Source organism: Delphinus delphis, chromosome 6 (assembly GCF_949987515.2).
Source record: "Delphinus delphis chromosome 6, mDelDel1.2, whole genome shotgun sequence".
Taxonomy (NCBI): Eukaryota; Metazoa; Chordata; class Mammalia; order Artiodactyla; family Delphinidae; genus Delphinus; species Delphinus delphis.
The window spans coordinates 67,812,638-67,838,235 of record NC_082688.1 but is presented as its reverse complement, the minus strand read 5'-3'; the positions used below and the strand labels follow the sequence as shown (position 1 = coordinate 67,838,235).

Below are 25,598 nucleotides of genomic sequence, written 5' to 3'. Positions count from 1 at the left end.
TAGATCCTCACCCAATGGGGATACAAATGCTGGTGCTGGGCTAAGGAGGAGGGGTCTAGACTTGAGGGAAGAGGGAGTGAATGAGTATCAGATCCCAGGTGTGGCTCCTGCACAGACCGGTGGGTGCCCACGGGGCTGCGAAGGAGGGTGGGGGTCGGCAGGTCCTCGTTCTGTGAGACGCAGAGCCGTGATGGGTGCAGGGTTGGCTGAGCGGGAGGTGCTCTGTGTGCTGCTTGGGCGCAAACAGTGCTTTCTCCCCAAGAGCCATTGTTTAGTTGTCCCCTCTGGGTACCAGCCAGACTCCCGTAGGTGAGCTGGAGGCTGATTTCATCCAGCACTTGGCCAAAGGCACCTGGCTGTCTCAGGGGCCAGGATGGAGCCCTTGGGCCACACCCAGCCATCTCTTGTGGCCTGGACACGTGTATGTATATCCTCGCATGCACCTTTGCTTGCCTGCATGCACCCATGCACCCTCTGAAAATAAACAACTCCAGCCCTAGCTCAGGATCCTTGGGAAAGCTGGTCCACTGCCCTATGCTCAGGCTGAGTTCCGGGGACTGCCCGCTGCACCTGACGCCTCGTGGGGAATCTGCAGAAGGCTCTGTGGGGTTGGAACGTACTGTTTTCACACGGGGTGATGTTGCAGCGCTGCCAGTTGGTGGGCCGGGGCCCCCAGGAGCAGAGGTGCTCGGGCACTGCCTTGTTGGTGCGGGCGTGCACGCACTCCACGCGCCGGGACTGGAAGCCGTAGTTGCCGCAGGTCGCCGTGCACAGGGTCCACAGGCTGACCCTCCAGTGTACGCTGCAGGCTTCGGACCAGCAGTTCTGGGTGCTCACGGGCCTGTGGTAGGAGGGTGGCAGGATTAGGGTCTGCCTCTCTGGGGGATGAATCAGGGGAGCTGATGTGAAAACAGTACTGGAAACCCCAAAACCTCAGGTATCCCTGAGAACTCCCAGTTCTCAGAACTCCCAGCGCTGCCAGCCCTGGGTTCTGATCTCTGCTCTGTTACTGAACGGCTGTAGGGTCTCAGAAGACCCCTTCCTCTCACTGGGCCTCTGTCTGCTCATCTCTACAATGTCCGTGTCACTGGATGACCTGAGAATGAGCTCTACCGGGGTGGGGGACAGCAGAGCCGCTCTCAGGGGCGGGGACCTTAGCCGGGGGGGGGGGGGTGATGAGCCCTCTCCCCGAGGGAAGGAAGGATGACAGGGGCTGGGGGCTGGATAGGAATGGTAGGCTGAGACCTGGGGACAGGGGTCTCAGCATAACTTCTAGAGGGAGGTGGACAAGAGTGAGAGGCTGGTGGAGCCCTTGGGGTCTGGTGCCCACTTTGTGGACCTGACCTCCTGCCCACCCTGTAGCCAGCACGGGTCTCTTGTGCCATCAGGCCTCCTCAGAGGAACAGCATCCTCTGCATTCTCTCTCCATCTCCGAAAGGGGAAAGCCCAGCCTGGCCCATTCAGTAAGCACGAGGCCACCACTGAGCCATCTACCTCTAGGAGGCCAGTGACCTGGGGAGAATGGAGGTGACCGCTGGGACCATGGAAGGTCGGAGGAGAAACGTTTACTTACCACCGTCTTTCCGTGCTATTGACACAGGGCCTGGGGAAAGGCAGTCCCTGGCTCTCTCTTACCTCGGAAGGGCGCTGCACTGCTCTGATGGTAAGGTGATGCCATCCCGGGTCTGGCAGAAGACTTGTCTGTGCTGCACGGCGAGGCGAGGCCCGACGCAAGGCCCGTTGCACTGGGAAGCAGAAACAGGTGACACACACGTTAGCCAAGTCACAGGACAGGCTGCAATGCCCAGGCTGCGTGGGGCAAAAGATCCTTGTGCAGGGGCTTGTTTGAGGCCCTGAGATCACTTATCTTGCCCCTCTTTACACCAACTTAAAGGATATCCACCAGCACATTTTTGCTTAGTCCATAGTGGGAGGCTTAGCTTTGCTGTGGTCTGTGAGTATTCTGCTAGCAAATGGCTAATGGCAGTATAGAGCCAGTCAGAGATGTCAGCCCCCTCCCAGAGTAACCATATGGAAGGTTAATCTTGGCATAATGGACTAGGAATGTGGTGGTAGGCTTTAGAGTTGAACACCTCTAAATAAGCCCCTCTTCCTTCCCTCCTTCAGTCCAGAGGGTAATTTGGTTTATTGTTTTCTTGCTAAATTCGTCCAAGAAACCAAGTCCATGATTTCTTTCCTTTCTTTGGTTTCATTTTCTCCAGGATAAACCAAGGGTGGCTGAACAAAGGTAGACTTAGGTGTGTATAGTTAGTCCATGCTCGTGGAGATCGTTAAGCTCTCCCCAGGGCTGGCAGAGCCAGACCATCGTGGCAAAACCCGCCACCAACGATGGTGTCTGTAAAATACGAAACACCTGCTATTTGAGTAGGGTAAAGGGACAGACATCCCTCGGAGGTCACTTTAGAGCAAGGGCTCTTAAACTTGGAAGTATCTGGACTCCTAGGGGTCCACAGGGGAGCTGTTGACCCTTAAAATTATAAGCAGCAATCCTGTTTTGTGTAACATTTTATTTATTGTTTTAGTCTTTGAGCCCTTCACCCATTATTTCCACACCCCACCCCCGCCTCTGGCAACACCAATCTGTTCTCTGTATCTATGAGCTTGCTTTTTTTTAAAAAAAAAAAATTCCACATATAAGAGAGATCATTTGGTATTCGTCTCTCTCTGTATGACTTCTCTAACTTAGCGTAATGCCCTTGAGGTCCGTTCATGTTGTCGCAAATGGCAAGATTTCATTCTTTTTGACCGTATACATGTGGGATTATTTATGACCTCTTTGTGTTCATCTTATTTGGAGCCCTATTTGGAGCCCTGGAGCTGGGTGTCTGGTTCCTTCCCCAGGTTAGGGAATCTTTCAGTATTTCTTCAAACAGTATTTCTGCCCCTTTCTCACTTTCTTTTCCTTCTGGGACCTATGTAATGCAAGCCCTTTAATCTAGCATCACTTTTTTTCCTTCTCTGATTAGGTGAGTTCCACTGCCCTGACTTCTAATTCACTGAGCCTTTGTTTGCTTCATGTAGTCTGTTGTTGAACACCTAAACAATTTTCAGTTAATGTGTTCTTCAGCTCTGACTTCTATTTGGTACTTTTTAATATTTTCTATCATCACTTTGTTGAATTTCTCACTCTGTTCACCCATCTGAATTCATCCATGCTGAATTTCTAAAGGCTCTCAGGGAACGCCAATGTTATTGGTCCATGGACCACACTTCAAAGAGTAGCAAGCCTTGAGGCATTACAAATTACAGGGAACTGCTTGATCTCAAAATCCTTTTAATATAATTTTTTATAAATTTATTTTATTTTTGGCTGCATTGGGTCTTCGTTGCTGTGCTCAGGCTTTCTCTAGTTGTGGCGAGCTGGGGCTACTCTTCATTGTGGTGCACAGGCTTCTCATGGCGGTGGCTTCTCATTGCGGAGCATGGGCTCTAGGCACGTGGGCTCAGTAGTTGTGGCTTGCGGGCTCTAGAGCGCAGGCTCATTAGTTGTGGCGCACGGGCTTAGCTGCTTCGCGGCATGTGGGATCTTCCCGGACCAGGGCTCGAACCTGTGTCCCCTGCATTGGCAGGTGGACTCTCAACCACTGCACCACCAGGTAAGCCCCCCTTTTAATATTTTTGCATTGGTGATATATTGTTGGGATGTGATTCAAACTATAGATGCCCACCAAACCTCCATATTCCACTCCTGTAAGAATGAAAATGATAATAGTTTCTGACAAGAAAATCCTTTTGGAAGAGTGTCATTCAAAGATCTATTCCTTCATCTTCCTACCTCTTTGAAGTCTTTGAAAACCATGCTGGTTTTGGTCTAAGTAGAACTAAGACCACCTTCTCAGTTCTAACAACCTGGCTTCATGTAATAATTCAACATTCTTCTTTTAATCCAGCATACATTTATGAGGCACCTGCCTTGGGTAGGGAATGTGTTCCATAAAAGCGTATGTGAAAGAATGATGGCAAAAACAGCCCTGGAATGTTTGCAGGAGAATTATATGAGAGGTAGAATTATAAATGTGGCTGTAAAACATGTGCCAGATCATGAGAAACATTGTAAGCTGTCTGAGGAGTTTGCTGTCTGAGGAGTTTGGATTTTCTTATGAATGCCACTTTGTTGGGGTGGGGGAGGGGAGGCACCTAGAAAGGTTTTTAAGTGGGAGTGTCACCATCAGAGTTACTCTTTAAAAAGATCATTCTGTCAGCAGTACAGTAATTGAATTGGAAAGTGAATAGACTGGAGAAAGTAATCTAGGTAACAAATTTTGCTGATCAAAATGAAGGCACTGGGCAATGGAACTGGAGAGGAGATTCTATGAAAGTATGATTCGCATGGCTTCAGTGGTGCCTTGACGGGGATAAAAGACAGGGAGGGAGCTAAGATGAGTCTCGGGTTTATGGACTGAACATAAAGATAAGAATCTGTTTTGAAGATGTTTTGTATGAGATGTTTGTGAAATATCCAAATATATATGTTCATTAAGCAGGTGGATATATAGATCTGTGACTTAAAAGAGAGCTGTGCTAAACACTAGCCATTTGAAAGTCATCAGTAGACCAGTGGTGGCTAGGAGTCATAGGTAGTATAACCCAAGGGGAGGGAAAGCATGAGATGAAAAGGCTTAGGGCAGAACCCTGAGGGACACTGCAGGAAGAGGAGAAAAAAAGGAATTAAACTGCAGGAAAGGAGAAAAAAAAGAACTTAGAAAATGTATTCACAGAGACCAACAAAGGAGTTTCCAGAAAGGAAAAAGGGTCAGTAGTATCAAAATGTGTCAAAAAGAACAAACAAGATAGAGTAAGAATTGGCAGTACCCAATGGAACCTGACTTATAGGCTGCACTGGTGACCCCGTGAAGGGCAGTTTCAGCGTGGCAGTTGGCACTGAAGTCAAACCAGCAATGAGTAGAGAAACAAATGAGAGTGGAAGAAATAGGGCTCCCGGAGACATATCACTCCTTCAAGAATTCCCAGTTGTGGTCAAAAGACATCAGCAAAATGGCAGACTAGGTAGCTCTAAGTCCTCATTCACACACAGAAATATCAAAAAGCAACTGGAAACTGGCTGAACTAATCTTATAGGAATTCTGAAAAAGTCAAAGGCCTACAGCAACCTAGCAAGTGCCCAATAAAGAAAACTGCCCCCCATCTTTATTGGAGTATAATTGCTTTACAATGTTGTGTTAGTTTCTGCTATACAACAGAGCGAATCAGCCATATGCATACATATGTCCCCATATCCCCTCCTTCTTGAGCCTCCCTCCCACCCTCCCTACCCCACCCCTCAAGGTCGTCGCAAAGCACCGAGCTGATCTTCCTTTGCTATGTAGCAGCTTCCCACTAGCTATCGATTTTACATTTGTTAGTGTATATATGTCAATGCTACTCTCTCACTTTGTCCTAGCTTCCCCTCCGCCCCCTGCCATGTCCTCAAGTCTGTTCTCTATGTCTGTGTCTTTATTCCTGCCCCTAGGTTCATCAGTACCATTTTTTTAGATTCCATATATATGCGTTAGCATATGGTATTTGTTTTTCTCTTTCTGACTAACTTTGCATGACAGACTCTAGCTCCATCCACCTCACTACAAATAACTAACTCAATTTCGTTCTTTTTTTATGGCTGAGTAATATTCCATTGTATATATGTGCCACATCATCTTTATCCAGTCATCTGTTGATGGACATTTAGGTTGCTTCCATGTCCTAGCTATCGTAAATAGTGCTGCAGTGAACACTGTGGTACATGTATGTTTTTGAATTATGGTTTTTCTCAGGGTATATAGCATGGCAGTTTTGGTCTAGAGGCAGCAGTAGCCCATTTTCCTCCCACCATCTGTAGGGAGCAGAGAAGATCCTATTTGCAGTATGTAATGTTCTATCCTGTCTGTCAGAGGGCTACCTGAAGGACTGGTCTCTGTCTCATCTAACTCAGGTATCAAGTGGCAGCCGCTACTTGTGAAAGCTGCAAGGGGACTACAGACACTTGGGGCAGGAGATTACAGATGGAGACATGCAATAGACCACCTAAGGCCCTGGGGACAACCTGGGGTGAGACCATCTTGGAAATTAAGACATTCAAAAGCAGCCATATATAAAGGGGAATTCTGAAAGTCACAAGCAGGCCCAGGCAAGACATATGCTCAGGAAAGATCTGAGAAGACCTTAAGCTTTCATCTCAGGCTGATCCCGCGGTTCAGAGAACACCCAGTTAAGCAGGGAAGGTGTGCACAGGCACAGAGAAAGTATATTCAAAGACTGGGAGAGATGTCTGTTTTTTTCAATGCCCAATTTCCAAGAATAAATCATAAGCACTTCAAAGAAACAGGAAATCATGGCCCATTCAAGGAAGAAAGTGAAGTGGCAGAACCAGCCCTAAAGAAGCAGGGCATCAAATGTATTAAACAAAGACTTTAAAACAACCATCATAAACATGTTAAAAGATCTAAAGAAAAACATGAATAAAGGAAATCAGAAAAAATGATATTAACAAAGAGTTAGTAGTTATAAAAAGAAACTAAACAAATTGTAGAGCTAAAAAATACAATATCTGAATTGAAAATTTCACTAGCAGAGTTCAACAGCAGGTTTGAGTACACAGAAGAAACAATTAGCAAACCTGAAAACAGGACAATTGAAATTATTGAGTCTAATTAGCTGAAAGAAAAGACATGACAATGGGACCAACATATACACAGGTAGGAGTCCCAGAAGAAGGAGGGAGAGAGAAAGGGGCAGCAAGATCATTTGAAGAAATAATTGCCAAACATTTCCCAAATTTGATGAAAGATACAAATCTAAAAATCCGAAAAGCTCAACAAATTCCACGTAGAATAAACTCAAAGGGAACCACACTGAGATACAGTATAATGAAATTGTCTTACAAATAAACACAAAGAATCTTGAAATCAACAAGATAGACTCATCAGGTACAAGGGATCCTCAAAAAGATTAGCAGATGATTTCTCAGCAGAACCCTTGCAGGCCAGAAGGTGGTAGGAGAATTATATCTTTAAAGTGCTGAAAAGAAAAAAAATAAACTATGTACCTAGAATTCTATATCCAGTGAAACTGTCGTTCAGAAATGAGGGTGAACTTAAGATATTTGCAGATAAGATGAGAGGGAGTTTATTACCACTATACCTGACTATAAGAAACATGAGAGACCCTCAGGTTAAAATGAAAGGATGCAAGACAGTAACTCCAAGCCATAAGATATAAAGATTGCCAGCAAATGTAAATACATGAGCAAATGTAAAAACATGAGCAAATATAAAAATTAGTATTATACTTTTGGTATGTAACTCCACTTTTTATTCTCTATAGGATTTAAATGACAAAATGCATTAAAAATAATTATATATCTGTAAGTGGATATGCAATGTATAAAGATGTAACTTTTATATTATTAACATATAGGAAAGGGGACAGAGCTCTATAGAAATAGAGTTTGTGTGTGTGGTTGAAGTTAAGTTGCTATAAATTAAAACTAGATTGTTATACCTTTAGAATGTTATATGTAATTCCAAGAGCAACGACAAATTAAATACCTACAGACTATACTCAAAAAAAACCCCAAAACCAAAACATCAGCTAAACACCAAAGAAGGCAGTAATGAAGGTAATGAATGGGGGAAGCTATAAGACACCTAAGACAAATAACAGTGGGAAAAGTAAGTCCTTCCTTATCAGTAATTACTTTAAATGTAAATGGAAAACACAAGCCTCTCCAATCAAAAGGCATAGATTGGCAATCTATCTACAAGAGACTCACTTTATTATTTTTAATGTATTTTAAAAATTGAAGTATAGTTGACTTACAATGTTGTGTTTCTGGTATACAGCAAAGTGATTCATATATGTGTATATATATAATTTTTCATATTCTTTTCCATTATAGGTTATTACAAGATATTGAATATAGTTCCCTGGGCTATACAGTAGGTCCTTCTTGTTTATCTATTTTTAAATAGTTTAATTTAAAAAATTTATTTTATATTGGAGTATAGTTGATTTACAATGTTGTATTAGTTTCATGTATATAGAAAGTGATTCAGTTATACATATACCCATTCTTTTTCACATTCTTTTCCCATAGGTTATTACAGAATATTGAGTAGAGTTTCCTGTGCTATACAGAAGGTCCTTGTTGGTTATCTATTTTAAATATAGCAGTGTGTACATGTCAATCCCAAACTCCCAATCTATCCCTCCCCCCACCCCACCCTTCCCCCCTGGTAACCATAGGTTCGTTTTCTAAGTCTGTGAGTCTGTTTCTGTTTAGTAAATAAGTTCATTTGTATCATTTTTAAAGATTCCTCATATAATCAATATCATATGATATTTGTCTTTCTCTGATTTACTTCACCTAGTATGATAATCTCCAGGCCCATACATGTTGCTGCAAATGACATTATTTCTTTCTTTTTAACGTCTGAATAATATTCCATTGTATATATGTACCACGTCTTCTTTATCCATTCCTGATGGACATTTAGGTTGCTTCCATGTCTTGGCTATTGTAAGTAGTGCTGCAATGAATATTGGGGTGCATGTATGTTTTTGAATTGCAGTTTTCTCCAGATATATGCCCAGGAGTGAGATTGCAGGATAATATGGTAGTGCTATTTTTAGTTTTTTAAGAAACCCACATATTGTTCTCTATAGTGCTTGTACCAATTTACATTCCCACCAACAGTGCAGGAGGGTTCCCTTTTCTCCACACCCTCTCCAGCATTTATTGTTTCTATACTTTTTGATGATGGCCATTCTGCTGGTGTGAGGTGATATCTCATTGTAGTTTTGATTTGCATTTCTCTAATGATTAGTGATGTTGAGCATCCTTTCATGTGCCTGTTGGCCATCTGTATGCGTTCTTTGGAGAAATGTCTAATTAGGTCTTCTGCCCATCATTTGATTGGGTTGTTTGTTTTTTTTAATATTGAGCCCCATGATCTGGTTGTGTGCTTTGGAGATTAATCCCTGTGGGTTGCATTGTTTGCAAATATTTTCTCCCATTATGTGGGTTCTCTTTTCATTTTGTTTATGGTTTCCTTTGCTGTACAAAAGTTTTTGAGTTTAATTAGGTCCCATTTGTTTATTTTTGTTTTTATTTCGATTACTCTAGGAGACAGATAGAAAAAGATACTGCTGTGATTTATGTCAGACTGTTCTGCCTGTGTTTTCCTCTAAGGGTTTTATGGTGTCTGGTCTTACATTTAAGTCTTTCCATTTATTTTTGTGTACAGTGTTAGAGAATCTTCTAATTTCATTCTTTTACATGTAGCTATCCCGTTTTCCCAGCACAACTTATTGAAGAGACTATCTTTTCTACATCGTCTAATTAATTGACCATAGATGCGTGGGTTTATTTCTGGGCTTTCTTTCCTGTTCCGTGATCTGTATTTCTGTTTTTGTGCCAGTACCATACTGTTTCAATGACTAACTTTCTGGTATGATCTGAAGACAGGAAGCCTGATTCCTCCAGCTCCGTTTTTCTTTCTGAAGATTGCTTTGCCTATTTGGGGTCTTTTGTGTCTCCATACAAATTTTAAGATTTTTTGTTCTAGTTCTATGAAGAATGCCATTGGTAATTTGATAGGGATTGCACTGAATCTGTAGATTGCCTTGGGTAGTAGAGTCATTTTGTCAATATTGATTCTTTCAATCCAAGAACATGGTATATCTTTCCACCTGTCTGTGTCATCTTTGATTTCCTTCATCAGCATCTTACAGTTTTCAGAGTACTGGTCTTTGGTCTCTTTAGGTAGGTTTATTCCTAAGTATTTTATTCTTTTTGATGAGATGGAAAATGGGATTGTTTCCTTATTTCTCATTCTGATCTTTCATTGTTAGTGTATAGGAATGCAAGAGATTTCTGTGTATGAATTTTGTATCCTGCAACTTTACCAAATTCATTGATGAGCTCCAATAGTTTTCTGGTAGCATCTTTAGGATTTTCTATATATAGTATCCTGTCATCTGCAAATAGTGACATTTTTACTTCTTTTCCCATTTGGATTCCTTTTCTTTTTCTTCTCTGATTGCCACAGCTAGGACTTCAGGATTATGTTGAATTAAAGTGGCAAGACAGGACACCCTTGTCTTCTTCCTAACCTTACAGGAAATGCTTTCAGTTGTTGACACTGAGTATGGTGTTAGCTGTGGGTTTGTCATATGTGGTCTTTATTATGTTGAGGTAGGTTCCCTCCATGCCCACTTTCTGGAGAGTTTTAATCATGAATGGGTGTTGAATTTTATCAGAAGCTTTTTCTGCATCTATTGAGATGATCACATGGTTTTTTAATTCAATTTGTTGATGTGGTGTATCACACTGATTTGAGGATAGTGAAAAAATCCTTGCATCCCTGGGATAAATGTCACTTGATCGCGGTGTACGATCCTTTATTGTTGGATTCAGATTGCTAGTATTCTGGTGAGGTTTTTTGCATCTATGTTCATCAGTGATATTGGCCTGTAATTTTCTTTCTTTTTTGGTATCTTTGTCTCATTTTGGTATGCTGGTGACCTCATAGAATGAGTGTGGGAATATTCCTTCCTCTGTGATTTTTTGGAATAGTTTCAGAAGGACAGGTGTTAACTCTTCTCTAAATGTTTGATAGAATTCACCTGTGAAGCAGTCTGGTCTTGGACTTTTGTTTCGTGGAAGTTTTTAAATCACCGTTTCAATTTCAGCACTTGTGATTGGTCTGATCATCTTTTCTATTTCTTCTTGGTTCAGCCTTGGGAGAGTGGGCCTTTCTAAGAATTTGTCCATTTCTTCTACGTTGTGCATTTTAATGGCATAGAGTTGCTTGTAGTACTCTTATGATCCTTTGGATTTCTGTGGTGTCCGTTGTAGCTTCGCCTTTTTCATTTCTAATTTTATTGATTTGAGGCCTCTCCCTCTTTTTCTTGATCAGTCTGGCTAAAGGTTTATCAATTTTGTTCATCTTCTCAAAGAACCAGCTTTTAGTTTCACTGATCTTTTCTATTGTTTTGTCATCTCTGTTTCATTTATTTCTGCTCTGATGTTTATGAATTTCTTTCTTTCTGCTAACTTCGGGTTTTGTTTGTTCTTCTTTCTCTAGTTGCTTTAGGTGTAAGGTTATATGAGATTTTTCTTGTTTCCTGAGGTAGGATTGTATTGCTGTAAAATTCCCTCTTAGAACTGCTTTTGCCACATTCCATAGGTTTTGGATTGTCAGCGTTTTTTTTTGTTGTCATTTGTCTCTAGGTATGTTTTGATTTCCTGTTTGATTTCTTCAGTGATCCATTGGTTGTTTAGTAGCATATTGTTTGTTTAGCCTCCACGTGTTTGTGTTTTTTTCTGTAATTGATTTCTAATCTCTCTCATAGCGTTGTTTCAAAAAAGATGCTTGATACGATTTCAGTTTTCTTAAATTGATCACAAACATGATCAAGTTTATAGCAATACAGTATACAAGGAAATAATGTCATGTGCAGCAATATTACTCAAACATTAAAAAGAAGGCAATAATGTCATTTGCAGCAATGTCATTTGGAGATTATCAATCATACTAAGTGAATAAATCAGAGAAAGACAAATATCATATGATATTGTTTATATGAGGAACCTTTAAAAATGATACAAATGAGCTTATTTACTAAACAGACTCACAGACCTAGAAAATGAACCTATGGTTACCAGAGGGGAAGGGTGGGGTGGGGGAGGGATAGATTGGGAGTTTGGGATTGACATGTGCACACTGCTATATTTAAAATAGATAACCAACAAGGACCTTCTGTATAGCACAGGGAACTCTATCAATATTCTGTAATAACCTATGGGAAAAGAATGTGAAAAAGAATGGGTATATGTATAACTGAATCACTTTCCGTATACCTGAAACTAACACAACATTGTAAATCAACTATACTCCAATATAAAATAAAAAATTAAAAAGAAAGATCTCAAAGTACCTAACTTCAGCCCTTAAGGAACTGAAATAAGAAGGGCAAACTAAACCCAAAGCTAGTAGAAGAAAGGAAATGATAGAGTGGAGATAAGGAATAGAAAAACAGTAGAGAAAATCAGGGAAACCAAAAATTAGTTCTCTCTAAAGATCTACAAAATAGACAACTTTAGCTACATTGACTACGAACAAAATAGAGCATTCAAATTATTAAAATCTGAAATGAAAGTGTCAACATTACTACTGATTTTATAGAAATTTAAAAAATATTAAATGAGAGTACTATGAACAGCTATACACCAATAAATTGGATAACCTAGATGTAATGGACAATTTCATAGGAACATACAACCCACCAAGACTGAATCATGAAGAAATAAAAATATGACTAGACCTAAGAGTGGTAAGGAGATTGAATCAGTAATCAAAGACCTCCCAACAAAGAAAAGCCCTGTACCAGAAAGCCTCACTGGTGAGTTCTACCCAATATTTAAAAAAATAATTTATACCAATTTTTCTCAAACTCTTCTTGAAATTTGAAGGGGAGGGAACACTAACACTCCGTAACTCATTCTATGAGGCCAGCAATACCTGATACCAAAGCCAGACAAAGCTGCTATAAGAAATGAAAACTAAAGAATAATATCTCTTCTGATTATTGATGATGAAATCCTGAATAAAATACTAGCAAACCAAATTTAGCAGCATAATAAAAGGAATAAACACCAGGAAGAGGTAGGATTTATTTTTGGAATGTAAGGATGTTTCAACATATGAAAATCACTATAATATACCACATTAGCATAATGAAGGGAAAAAACACATGATCATCGCAACAGATGCAGAAAAAGCACTTGACAAAATTCAACATCCTTTCATGATAAAAACACTAAAAAAACTAGGAGTAGAAAGAAACTACTGCTACCTCAAAATAATAAAGACCATATATGAAAAACCCACAACTAACATCATCCTCAATAGTGAAGACTAAAAACTTCTCCCCTCAGATGAGGAACAAGAATGCAGTGTTCAGCATTCTTGGACATAGTATTAGAAGTTCAGAGCAGTTAACCAAGAAAAAAAAGAAAAAAGCCATCCAAGTCGGAAAGGAGAAGAAGCAAAATTATCACCGTTCACAGAGATACATTAAAAACCCTTAAAATCCCAATGAATGAACTCAAAGTTGAAGGATACAAAATCAGCATATAAAAATCAGTTGCACTTCTATAAATGAATGATGAACAATCTGAAAAGGAAATTAAGAAAACAATTCCATTTATGATAGCACTAAGAATAAAATACCTAGGAATAACCAAAGAGGCAAAAGACTTGTACATGGAAAACTATAAAAAGAAATTAAAGACACATAGCTGAAACAATCTTGAAAAAAAAAAAGTTGGAGGTCTTAAACTTCATGATTTTAAAACTTACTATAAATTCAGAGTAGTCAAAACAGTGTAGTTCTAGCATGCAGACAGATATGTGGACCAATGGAACAGAATAGAGAGCCTAGAAACAAACTTGCATATATAGTCAGATGAAGTATGCCAAGATCTTTTAATGGGGAAAGGACAGTCTTTTTTAACAAATGGTTCTGGCAAAACAATATCCACATGCAAAAGAATTAGGCTGGATCCTTACTTTACACCATATAAAAATTGTCTCAAAATGGATCAAAGACTTAAATGTAAGCGTTAAAACTGTTTGAAGAAAACAGAGGGGAAGAGCTTCATGTTATTGGATTTGGCAATCATTTCTTGACTATGACACTAAAAGCACAGGCCACAAGAAAAAATTAGATAAGCTGGACATCATCATAATTAAAAGCTCTTCTTCATCAATGGACACTACCAAAAGAGTGAAAAGGCAACCTACAGAATGGGAGAAAATATTTGAAAATCATAAATCTGATAAAGGATTAATATTCAGGATATATCAAGAAGTACAACTCAACAACAAACACAAGGCCTTGAATAGACATTTCACTAAGGAAGATGTATGAATGGGCAACACACACATGAAAGTATGTTCAACATCACTAGTAATTATGGAAATGCAAATCAAAACCACAGCTCAATACCACTTCACATTCACTAGGATGTCTACTATCAAAAACCCAGAAAATAACAAGCATTGAAGATGTGGGAAAATTGGAACTTTGGTGCACTGATGGTGAGAATGTGAAATGATATAGCTGCTATAAAGAACAGTATGGCAGTTCCTCAAAAATTAAACATAGAATGACCATATGATTTAGCAGTTCCACTTCGGGGCATATACTCAAAAGAATGAAAGCAGGAACTTGAACAGATACTATACAAACATGTTCATATTAGCATTATTCATGATAGCCAAAAGATGGAAACAACCCACATGCCCAGTGACAGATGGATGCATAAACAAATGTGATATATACTTATACTGGAATATTATTCAGCCTTAAAAAGGAATGAAGTTCTTATACATGCTACAACATGGATGAATCTTGAAAACATTAAAGTGACAGTAGCCAGATACAAAGGAACAAATACTGTATGATTCCACTAAACTAGTGTAGTCAAATTCATAGAAACAAAGTAGAATAGTGGTTACCAGTGACGGGGAGAAAGGGATAATGGGGAATTATTGTTTAATGGGTACAGAGTTTAGTTTGGGATGATGAAAAAGTTTTAAAGATGGATAGTGGTGGTAGTACAACAATATGAATGTACTTAATGCCACTGAATTGTACACTTAAAATAGTTAAAATGTATATTTTATCACAATAATTTAAAGAAAAGGACTTCCCAGTTGTCCATGTCAAGGGGGCATTTTTACATTTTCCCTACCCTTTGTGTGTTTGTGAACAACATTGTCATGCTGGATCCTTCAGAGCCTTACTCTTTTATCTGCTCAGTTCATACCTCCTAGCATCACCTGGTCAGACAAAAAGATGTGGTTGGCAAGACTTTGGTATATTTGGCCGTAGCAGAAGGAGCAGTAACTGGCTTTGGACATATTTGCCTGACCAAGAGGACTGCTTTTACCTTAAATGCTTCTTCAGTGGTTGGTAGCCTTTCAGGTTCTTTAAGCATTTGGTGAAACCTGGAGCCTCTTGGTAAAAAAATGTCAATAAACACAAGATTTGGGGTTCCAGTTTAAGATGATGATACAGGAAAATCCTGAATTTACCTCCTCCCACAGATACGCTGAGTCTACATCTAGATATGGAACAATTTCTTCTTAAAAAATCCTAAAGGCTGCCTGAGTGACAACCACACATTAGGCAAACAAGAAGAAAACCGCATCAAAGCAAGTAGGAGGGACTGGGACATAAACCCTGCCCCCAGTGAGGTGACCAACAATTGGGAGAAAACTCAAAACCTGGAGCTTCTCCCCAAGGAGCAAAGGGTTCAAACTCTACATTGGGACCTGTATCTGAGAGATGAGCCCCCCCAACATCTAACTTGGAAAACCAATGGGGCTCACAGCTTACGTCCCAGGACCCAACTCAGAGACAGCTGATCATACCCAGACTTAAAGTAAAGGAGGCTCACCTGCTTATATTAAAGCATCAGCTTGAGGGCAGATATCTAATTTAACACACAAATCTAGAAGCCTGCTGGAGCACTCTCCAGGACTGAGACTTGTGGGCACCATCTTCACACTCTCCTTTTGCCATGTTCCAGAGCACCAGTATCTCCTGGAAGGGAGCTTTCGCATGTATTTGGTGCCCCAATCTTTGTGGCTGCTGCCCAGGGAAGGCCTCTTGACTGCCTGGTTCTGGAGGCTAGGGGAGTTTGAATTCTTGGTCCCAAGGAGCTGTAATAATCAATGTCACCCCACAAGGAGCCCAAACCACTGTCTGCTGCCAGGGGACACCACTACATAGCCTGACTCTTGACAGCCAGTGGGGCGTATGCTTGTGGGTCCTACAGGACTATAACCAATGGAGAAAAGCGTTCTTAAACCGCTATCACCCCTAGGGCTCAGCAAGAGGCAACAGAGCCAGAACCTTGGTATATCTATGAAGGAGCCTTATTAGCCAGTCATCATGGCTGCAGTCTGAGAGGTAGACTTCTAATTAAACATGCATCTAGGGACTGACTGTAATCCTTTCTAGAGACCTCAGAGGGTAGGCAATAACTTTGCACTCTCCCTCTGCTGTGCTCCAGAGCACATGTTTCCTGGAGGGGAGCTTTACATGCAGCTGGTGCCCTGGTTTTTATGTCTGGTGCACTAGTTTTTGCAGCTGCCACTCCAGGGATGCCCCTTGATTGCCTGGCTCAGGTGATCAGGGGAGCTTGAGTTTCAGTGTCCCATGGGACTGTGGCAATCAGATAGCTGGTTCTTGGAAAGCTGCCACCCCTAGGGCACTGTGCACACAGCAGACTGAGGAACATCCCCCAGCCTTTCTGTGGAGGAATCCTCTTTATTTGTACTGGAGCTATGGCCTGAGGGGCAGGCTTCAGGTTTGGCACACATCTATTGGACTACAAAACTACTCTCAAGGAATGTAGGCTGTGGATGCTGTCTTTGCACTCTCCCTCTGCATTGCTCCAGTATCTCTTAGGAAAGAGCTTATATACTCATCTAGACCCCTGATACGTGCAGCTGCCATCCAGGGAATACTACTGATCACCTGGTCACTGTGAGCTATTAAAAATATAATAGGCTGCTGTGACAAGCACAAAGGTTTGAGAGATGACCAAGAGCTGGGACAGAGTTGAAAGACAATGTTCACCTCCTACATGAGGCCACTCCTTCAAGACTGGGAGAGGTGGTTGTTTCATCTACAGTATGGAAACCAACACAAAGAGTTAAGCAAGATGAAGAAACAGAAATATGTTCCAAATGAAAGAACAAGATAAAACCTCAGTGTGTGGTGGGGGGCGGGGGAGACCTCAATGAAATAGAGCTAAGGTATTTACCTGAAAAAGCGTTCAAGGTAATGGTCATAAAGATACTCATAAAACTAGGGAGAAGAATGGATGAACACAATGAGAAATTCAACAAAGAGATAGAAAATATAAAAAAGTACCACAGAAGGCACAGAGCTGAAGAATACAGTTACTGAACTGAAAAATACACTACAGCAGACTAGATGAAGCAGAAGAAAGCATCAGTCAACTCAAAGACAAGGCAGTGGAACTCACCCCCCAGCCAAAAAAAAAAAAAAAAAAAAAAAGAATAAAACCCAGTGAAGATAGCTTAAGGAGCTGTGGGACATCATCAAACACGTTAACATTCAGCTCATAGGGGTCACAGAAAAAGAAGATAGAAAGGAGCAGAAAACTTATTTCAAGAAACAATGGCTGAAAACTTCACTACTCCGGGAAAGAAAATGGACATCCAGTTCCAGGAAGCCCAGAGTGTTCCAAATAAAATAAACCCAAAAGAGACATTATAATTAAAGACATAATTAAAACGTCAAAAGTTAAAGACAAGGAGAGAATCTCAAAAGCAGCAAGAGAAAAACAACTTGTTAGGTATAAGGGAGTGCCCAGAAGACTACAGCAGATTTTTCAGCAGGATTGGTAGGCTAGAAGGGAGTGGCACAGTATCTTCAAAGTGCTGAAAGAAAAAAACTTCCAATCAAAAATACTCTACCCAGCAAAGTTATCATTCAGAATTGGAGAGAGAGACAGTCATCGGCAGTGTCTAAGCTGAGGTGCTGGTGCAGTCATTTTGCACTAGGAACTCTCATGTGAAGAGCCCAGTGCAGTACCTCCACATGTGGTACCCTATGAGCAAGTGAAACTAGACTAAGCACAAAGGATGAAAAAAGGATAGACTGGTTGTACTCAGCATAGGCCTGCATGATACAGTGCTTTGCAGCCAAGACAGGAAACATCTCCTGGAAATAAAAATACTTGGAGAGAGTATCTTTGTACTGACACTGTTTAACGCATCACCAGAGGAAGGAACCAAGATGGCGGAGTAGAACGACATGCTCTCACTCCCTCTTGTGAGAATGCCAGAGTCACGGCTAGCTGCTGGACAATCATCGACAGGAGGACACTGGAGCTCACCAGAAAGGGTACCCCACATCCAAAGACAAAGGAGAAGCCACAATGAGACAGTAGGAGGAGCGCAATCACAGTAAAATCAAATCCCATAACTGCTGGTTCGGTGATACACAGACTGGAGAACACAGAAGTCCACCCGCTGGAGTGAAGGTTCTGAGCCCCACATCAGGCTTCCCAACCTGGGGGTCGGGCAATGGGAGGAGGAATTCTTAGAGAATCAGACTTTGAAGCCTACTGGGATTTGATTGCAGGACTTCGACAGGACTGGGGGAAACAGAGACTCCACTCTTGGAGGGCACACACAAAGTAGTGTGCACATCGGGACCCCGGGAAAGGAGCAGTGACCCCAGGGGAGGCTGAGCCAGACCTACCTGCTAGTGTTGGAGGGTCTCCTGCGGAGGTGGGGGGTGGCTGGGGCTCACCATGGGGACAAGGACACTGGCGGTGGAGGTTCTGGGGGGTGCTTCTTGGTGTGAGCCCTCCCAGAGTCTCTCATTGGCCCCACCAAAGAGCCCAGGTAGGCTCCAGTCTTGGGTTGCCTCAGGCCAAACAACCAACAGGGAGGGAACCCAGCCCCACCCATCAGCACTCAAGCAGATTCAAGTTTTACTAAGCTCTGCCCACCAGAGCAACAGTCAGCTCTACCCAAACCAGTCCCTCCCATCAGGAAACTTGAACAAGCCTCTTAGATAGCCTCATCCACCAGAGAACAGACGGCAGAAGCAAGAAGAACTACAATCCTGGAGCCTGTGGAACAAAAACCACATTCACAGAAAGATAGACAAGATGAAAAGGAAGAGGGCTATGTACCAGATGAAGGAACAAGATAAAACCCCAGAAAAACAACTAAATGAAGTGGAGATAGGCAACCTTCCAGAAAAAGAATTCAGAATAACGATAGTGAAGATGATCCAGGACCTTGGAAAACAAATGGAGGCAAAGATTGAGAAGATGCAAGAAATGTTTAACAAAGACCTAGAAGAATTAAAGAACAAACAGAGATGAACAATACAATAACTGAAATGAAAACCACACTAGAAGGAATCAATAGCAGAATAACTGAGGCAGAAGAACGGATAAGTGACCTGGAAGACAGAATGGTGGAATTCACTGCTGCAGAATAGAATAAAGAAAAAAGAATGAAAAGAAATTAAGACAGCCTAAGAGACCTCTGGGACAATATTAAATGCAACAACATTCAGATTATAGGGGTCCCAGAAGGAGAAGAGAGAGAGAAAGGACCAGAGAAAATATTTGAAGAGATTATAGTCAAAAACTCCCCTAACATGGGAAAGGAAATAGAGCCACCCAAGTCCAGGAAGTGCAGAGAGTCCCATACAGGATAAACCCAAGGAGAAACATGCCGAGACACATAGTAATCAAATTGGCAAAAATTAAAGACAAAGAAAAATTATTGAAAGCAGCAAGGGAGAAACGACAAATAACATACAAGGGAACTCCCATAAGGTTAACAGCTGATTTCTCAGCAGAAACTCTACAAGCCAGAAGGGAGTGGCATGATATACTTAAAGTGATGAAAGGGAAGAACCTACAACCAAGATTACTCTACCCAGCACGGATCTCATTCAGATTTGATGGAGAAATCAAAAGCTTTACAGACAAGCAAAAGCTAAGAGAATTCAGTACCACCAAACCAGCTCTACAACAAATGCTAAAGGAACTTCTCTAAGTGGGAAACACAAGAGAAGAAAAGGACCTACAAAAACAAACCCAAAACAATTAAGAAAATGGTCATAGGAACCTACATATCGATAACTACCTTAAGCGTGAATGGATTAAACGCTCCAACCAAAAGACACAGGCTTGCTGAATGGATACAAAAACAAGACCCATATATATGCTGTCTACAAAAGACCCACTTCAGACCTAGGGACACATACAGACTGAAAGTGAGGGGATGGAAAAAGATATTCCATGCAAATGGAAATCAAAAGAAAGCTGGAGTAGCAATTCTCATATCAGATAAACTAGACTTTAAAATAAAGAATGTTACAAGAGACAAAGAAGGACACTACATAATGATCAAGGGATCAATCCACGAAGAAGATATAACAATTATAAATATATATGCACCCAACATAGGAGCACCTCAATACATAAGGCAACTGCTAACAGCTATAAAAGAGGAAATCAGCAGTAACACAATAATAGTGGGGTTACTTTAACACCTCACTTGGACAGATCATCTAAAATGAAAATAAATATGGAAACAGAAGCTTTAAATGACACAATAGACCAGATAGATTTAATTGATGTTTATAGGACATTCCATCCAAAAACAGCAGATTACACTTTCTTCTCAAATGCACACAGAACATTCTCCAGGACAGATCACATCTTGGGTCACAAATCAAGCATCAGTAAATTTAAGAAAATTGAAATCATATCAAGCATCTTTTCTGACCACAATGCTATGACATTAGAAATGAATTACAGGAAAAAAAATGTAAAAAACACAAACACATGGAGGCTAAACAATACGTTACTAAATAACCAAAAGATCACTGAAGAAATCAAAGAGAAAATCAAAAAATACCTAGAGACAAATGACAATGAAAACATAACGATCCAAAACCTATGGGATGCAGCAAAAGCAGTTCTAAGAGGGAAGATTATAGCTATACAAGCCTACCTCAAGAAACAAGAAAAATCTCAAATAAACAATCTAACCTTACACCTAAAGGAACTAAAGAAGAATAAAAAACCCCCAAAGTTAGCAGAAGGGAAGAAATTATAAAGATCAGAGCAGAGCAGAAATAAATGAAATAGAAACAAAAGAATAGTGAAGATCAATAAAACTAAAAGCTGGTCCTTTGAGAAGATAAACAAAATTGATAAACCATTAGCCAGACACATCAAGAAAAAGAGGGAGAGGACTCATCAATAAAATAGAGATGAAAAAGGAGAAGTTACAACAGACACCCGCAGAAATACAAAGCATCCTAAGAGACTACTACAAGCAGCTCTATGCCAATGAAATGGACAACCTGGAAGAAATGGACAAATTCATAGAAAGTTATAACCTCCAAGACTGAACCAGGAAGAAATAGAAAATATGAACAGACCAATCAAATGTAATGAAATTGAAACTGTGATTAAATATCTTCCAACAAAAAAAGTTCAGGACCAGATGGCTTCATAGGTGAATTCTATCAAACATTTAGAGAAGAGCTATCACCCATCCTTCTCAAACTCTTCCAAAAAATTGCAGAGGAAGGAACACTCCCAAACTCATTCTATGATGCCACCATCACCCTGATACTAAGACCAAAGATACTAAGACCAAAGATACTACAATAAAGGAAAATTACAGACCAATATCACTGATGAGTATAGATGCAAAAATCCTCAACAAAATACTAGCAAACAGAATCCAACAGCACATTAAAAGGATCATACATCATGATCAAGTGGGATTTATCCCAGGGATACAAGGATTCTTCAATATACGCAAATCAATCAATGTGACACACCTTATTAACAAATTGAAGAATAAAAACCATATGATCATCTCAATAGATGCAGAAATAGCTTTTGACAAAATTCAACACCCAGTTATAAAAAGTCTCCAGAAACTGGGCATAGAGGGAACCTACCTCAACATAATAAAGGCCATATATGACAAACCACAGCAAACATCATTGTCAATGGTGAAAAACTGAAATCATTTTCTCTAAGATCAGGAACAAGACAAGGATGTCCACTCTCACCACTATTATTCAACATAGTTTTGGAAGTCCTAGCCACGGCAATCAGAGAAGAAAAGGAAATAAAAGGAATCCAAATCAGAAAAGAAGAAGTAAAGCTGTCACTGTTTGCAGATGAAATGATACTATACATAGAGAATCCTAAAAATGCCACCAGAAAACTACTAGAGCTAATCAATGAATTTGGTAAAGTTGCAGGATACAAAATTAATGCACAGAAATCTCTTGCATTCCTATACAATAAAGACGAAAATGTGAAAGAGAAATTAAGGAAATATTCCCATTTACCACTGCAACAAAAAGAATAAAATACCTATGAATAAACCTAGCTAGGGAGACAAAAGACCTGAATGTAGAAAACTATAAGACACTGATGAAAGAAATTAAAGATGATACCAAAAGATGCAGAGATATACCATGTTCTTGCAATGGAAGAATCAATATTGTGAAAATGACTGTACCACCCAAAGCAATCTACAGGTTCAATGCAATCCCTATCAAATTAGCAATGGCATTTTTTACAGAACTAGAACAAAAAATCTTAAAACTTGTATGGAGACACAAAAGACCCCGAATAGCCATAGCAGTCTTGAGGAGAATAAACGGAACTGGAGGAATCAGACTCCCTGACTTCAGACTATACTACAGACCTACAGTAATCAAGGCAATATGGTACTGGCACAAAAACAGAAACATAGATCAATGGAACAAGATAGAAAACCCAGAGATAAACCCACGCACCTATGGTCAAGTAATCCATATGACAAAGGAGGCAAAGATATACAATGGAGAAAAGACAGTCTCTTCAAAGTGGTGCTGGGAAAACTGGACAGCTACATGTAAAAGAATGAAATTTGAACACTCCCTAACACCAAACACAAAAATAAACTCACAATGGATTAGAGACCTAAATGTAAGACCAGACACTATAAAATTCTTAGAGGAAAACATAGGAAGAACACTCTCTGACATAAGTCACAGCAAGATCTTTTTTGATCCACCTCCTACAGTAATGGAAATAAAAACAAAAATAAACAAATGGGACCTAATGAAACTTCAAAGCTTTTGCACAGCTAAGGAAACCATAAACAAGATGAAAAGAGAACCCTCAGAATGGGAGAAAATATTTGCAAATGAATCAACGGACAAAGGATTAATCTCCAAAATATATAAACAGCTCATGAAGCTCAATATTAAAGAAACAAACAACCCAATCCAAAAATAGGCAGAAGACCTAAATAGACATTTCTCCAAAGAAGACATACTGAAGAAGAAGAACATGAAAAGCTGCTCAACATCACTAATTATTAGAGAAATGCAAATCAAAACTACAATGAGGTATCACGTCACACCAGTTAGAATGGGCATCATCAGAAAATCTACAAACAGCAAATGTTGGAGAGGGTGTGGAGAAAAGTGAACCCTGTTGCACTGTTGGTGGGAATGTAAATTGATAGAGCCACTATGGAGAACTGTATGGAGGTTCCTTAAAAAACTAAAAATAGAATTACCATATGATCCAACAATCCCACTACTGGGCATATACCCAGAGAAAACCATAATTCAAAAAGACACATGCACCCCAATGTTCATTGCAGCACTATTTACAATATAGCCAGGTCATGGAAGCAACCTAAATGCCCATCGACAGACGAATGGATAAAGAAGATGTGGTACATATATACAATGGAATATTACTCAGCCATAAAAAGGAACGAAATTGGGTCATTTGTTGAGACGTGGATGGATCTAGAGACTGTCATACAGAGTGAAGTAAGTGAGAAAGAGTAAAACAAATATCGTATATTAATGCATGTATGTGGAACCTAGAAAAATGACGCTGATGAACCAGTTTGCAGGGCAGAAGTTGAGACACAGATGTAGAGAACAAACGTATGCACACCAAGGGGGGAAAGTCGTGGGGCATGGGGATGGTGGTGTGATGAATTGGGCAATTAGGATTGATATGTATACACTGATGTGTTTATAATGGATGACTAATAAGAACGTACTATGTAAAAAAGTAATAAATTAAAATTCAAAAATGAAAAAAAATATATAAATAAAGCATCACCAGAAAAAAAAAATTGGAGAGAGAAAGAGTTTTCCAGATAAGCAGAAGGCAAGGGAGTTATCACTACTAAACCAGCCTTACAAGAAATGTTAAAGGGACTTCTTTAAGCTGAATAGAAAGGGCAATAATTAGTAACAAGAAAAGATAAACCTCAATAGAAAGGTAAATATACAGAACATGTAGTGGATTAATCACTTATAAAGCTAGTATGAAGGTAAGAAGACAAACGTGGTAAAAATAACTACTATTACAATAATTCTTTAAGGATACACAAGATAAAAAGATATAAAATGTGACATCAAAATCATAAAACATGGGGAAGGGGTAAGAGTAAAAATGTTAAGCTTTAGAATGGTTTAAGTTTACAACAAACTTAAGTTTTTATCAATTTAAAATAGACTGTTAGGGATATACTCTATAATATATAAGCCTCATAGTAACCACAAAGCAAAAATATAATCACAAAAAATTAAAAAATGGAATATAAGCATACCACTTAAGAAAGTCATCAAACCACAAAGGAAGAAAGCAGTAGCAGAAGAAAGGAACAGAGAGGACTACAAAACAGCCAGAAAGCATTAAGTACATACATACCAATATATCTTTAAAGGTAAATGGACTAAATTCTCAATTCAAAAGACAGAGTAGCTGAATGGATAGAAAAAACAAGACCCATGTATATGCTGCTTACAAGAGACTCCCTTCAAACGTAAGAACACACAAACTGAAAATGAAGGGATAAAAGATATATAAAAAGATATTTCATGCAAATGGAGCCCAAAAGAAACTGGGGGTAGCTATACTTATGACAGTTTTTGTTTAACAGTCTAATTTTTCTGGTATAAGAGACAAGGGAACTGCATAATGATAAAGGGGTCAATCCACAAGAGGATATAACATTTGTAAATATTTATGCTCCCAACATAGGAGCACCTAAATATATAAAGCCAAATATTAACAGACCTAAGAGGAGAAATAGACAGCAATATAAAAATAGCAGGGGGCTTTAATACCCCACTTATATCAATGGATAGATCATCCAGACAGAGAATCAATAAAGAAATATCAGCTTTTTAAACAATATGTTAGACCAGATGAATTTAATAGATATATATAGAACATTCCATCCAACAGCAACAGAACACACAGTCTTCTCAAGTGCATATGGAATGCTTCCTAGGATAGATCATATGACAGGCCAAAAAACAAATCTTAATAAATTTAAGATAGAAATGATATCAAGATTCATTTCTGACCTCAATAGTATGAAACTAGACATCAATTTCAAGAAGGAAACTGGAAAATTTGCAAATATGTGGAGATTAAACAACATGCTACTGAACATTCAATGGGTCAAAAGAGAAATAAAATATTTTGAGACAAATGAAAATGGGAATATTACATACCAAAACTTGTGGCGTACAGCAAAAACAGTTCTGAGAGGGAAGTTCACAGTGATAAATGCCTACCTCAAGAAACAAAAGTCTCAAAAAACCTAACTTTACACCTCAAGGAAACAGAAAAAGAAGAATAAATGAAGGTCAAAATTAGTAGAAGGGAGAACAATAACAAATTTTAGAGCAGAAATAGAGACTAAAAAGCCAATAGAAGAGATCAATGAAACAAAAAGCTGATTCTTTGAAAAGATAAACAAAATTTATAAGCCTTAGTTAGACTCACCAAGCAAAAGAGAACTCAAATAAAATCAGAAATGAAAGAGGAGCTATAACAACTGATACCACAGAAATACAAGTATCATAAAGACTACTCTGAACAATTATACACCAACAAATTAGACAACCTAGAAGACATGGATAAATTCCTAGAAACATATAAC

The 25,598-nt window shown here is 39.6% G+C and overlaps 1 protein-coding gene across 1 annotated transcript in view; it reads right to left on the bottom strand.

Moving 5' to 3' along the window:
• ADAMTSL1 (ADAMTS like 1) overlaps positions 1-25,598 on the bottom strand; it is a 434,468-nt gene that overhangs the window by 3,632 nt on the left and 405,238 nt on the right. Inside the window, exons 26-27 of the mRNA XM_060014779.2 lie at positions 1,636-1,745; positions 621-841 (exon numbers count right to left, since the gene is read on the bottom strand). Of these exons, the coding sequence (XP_059870762.2) occupies positions 621-841; positions 1,636-1,745 (331 nt within the window). The remainder of the gene's footprint in view (positions 1-620; positions 842-1,635; positions 1,746-25,598) is intronic.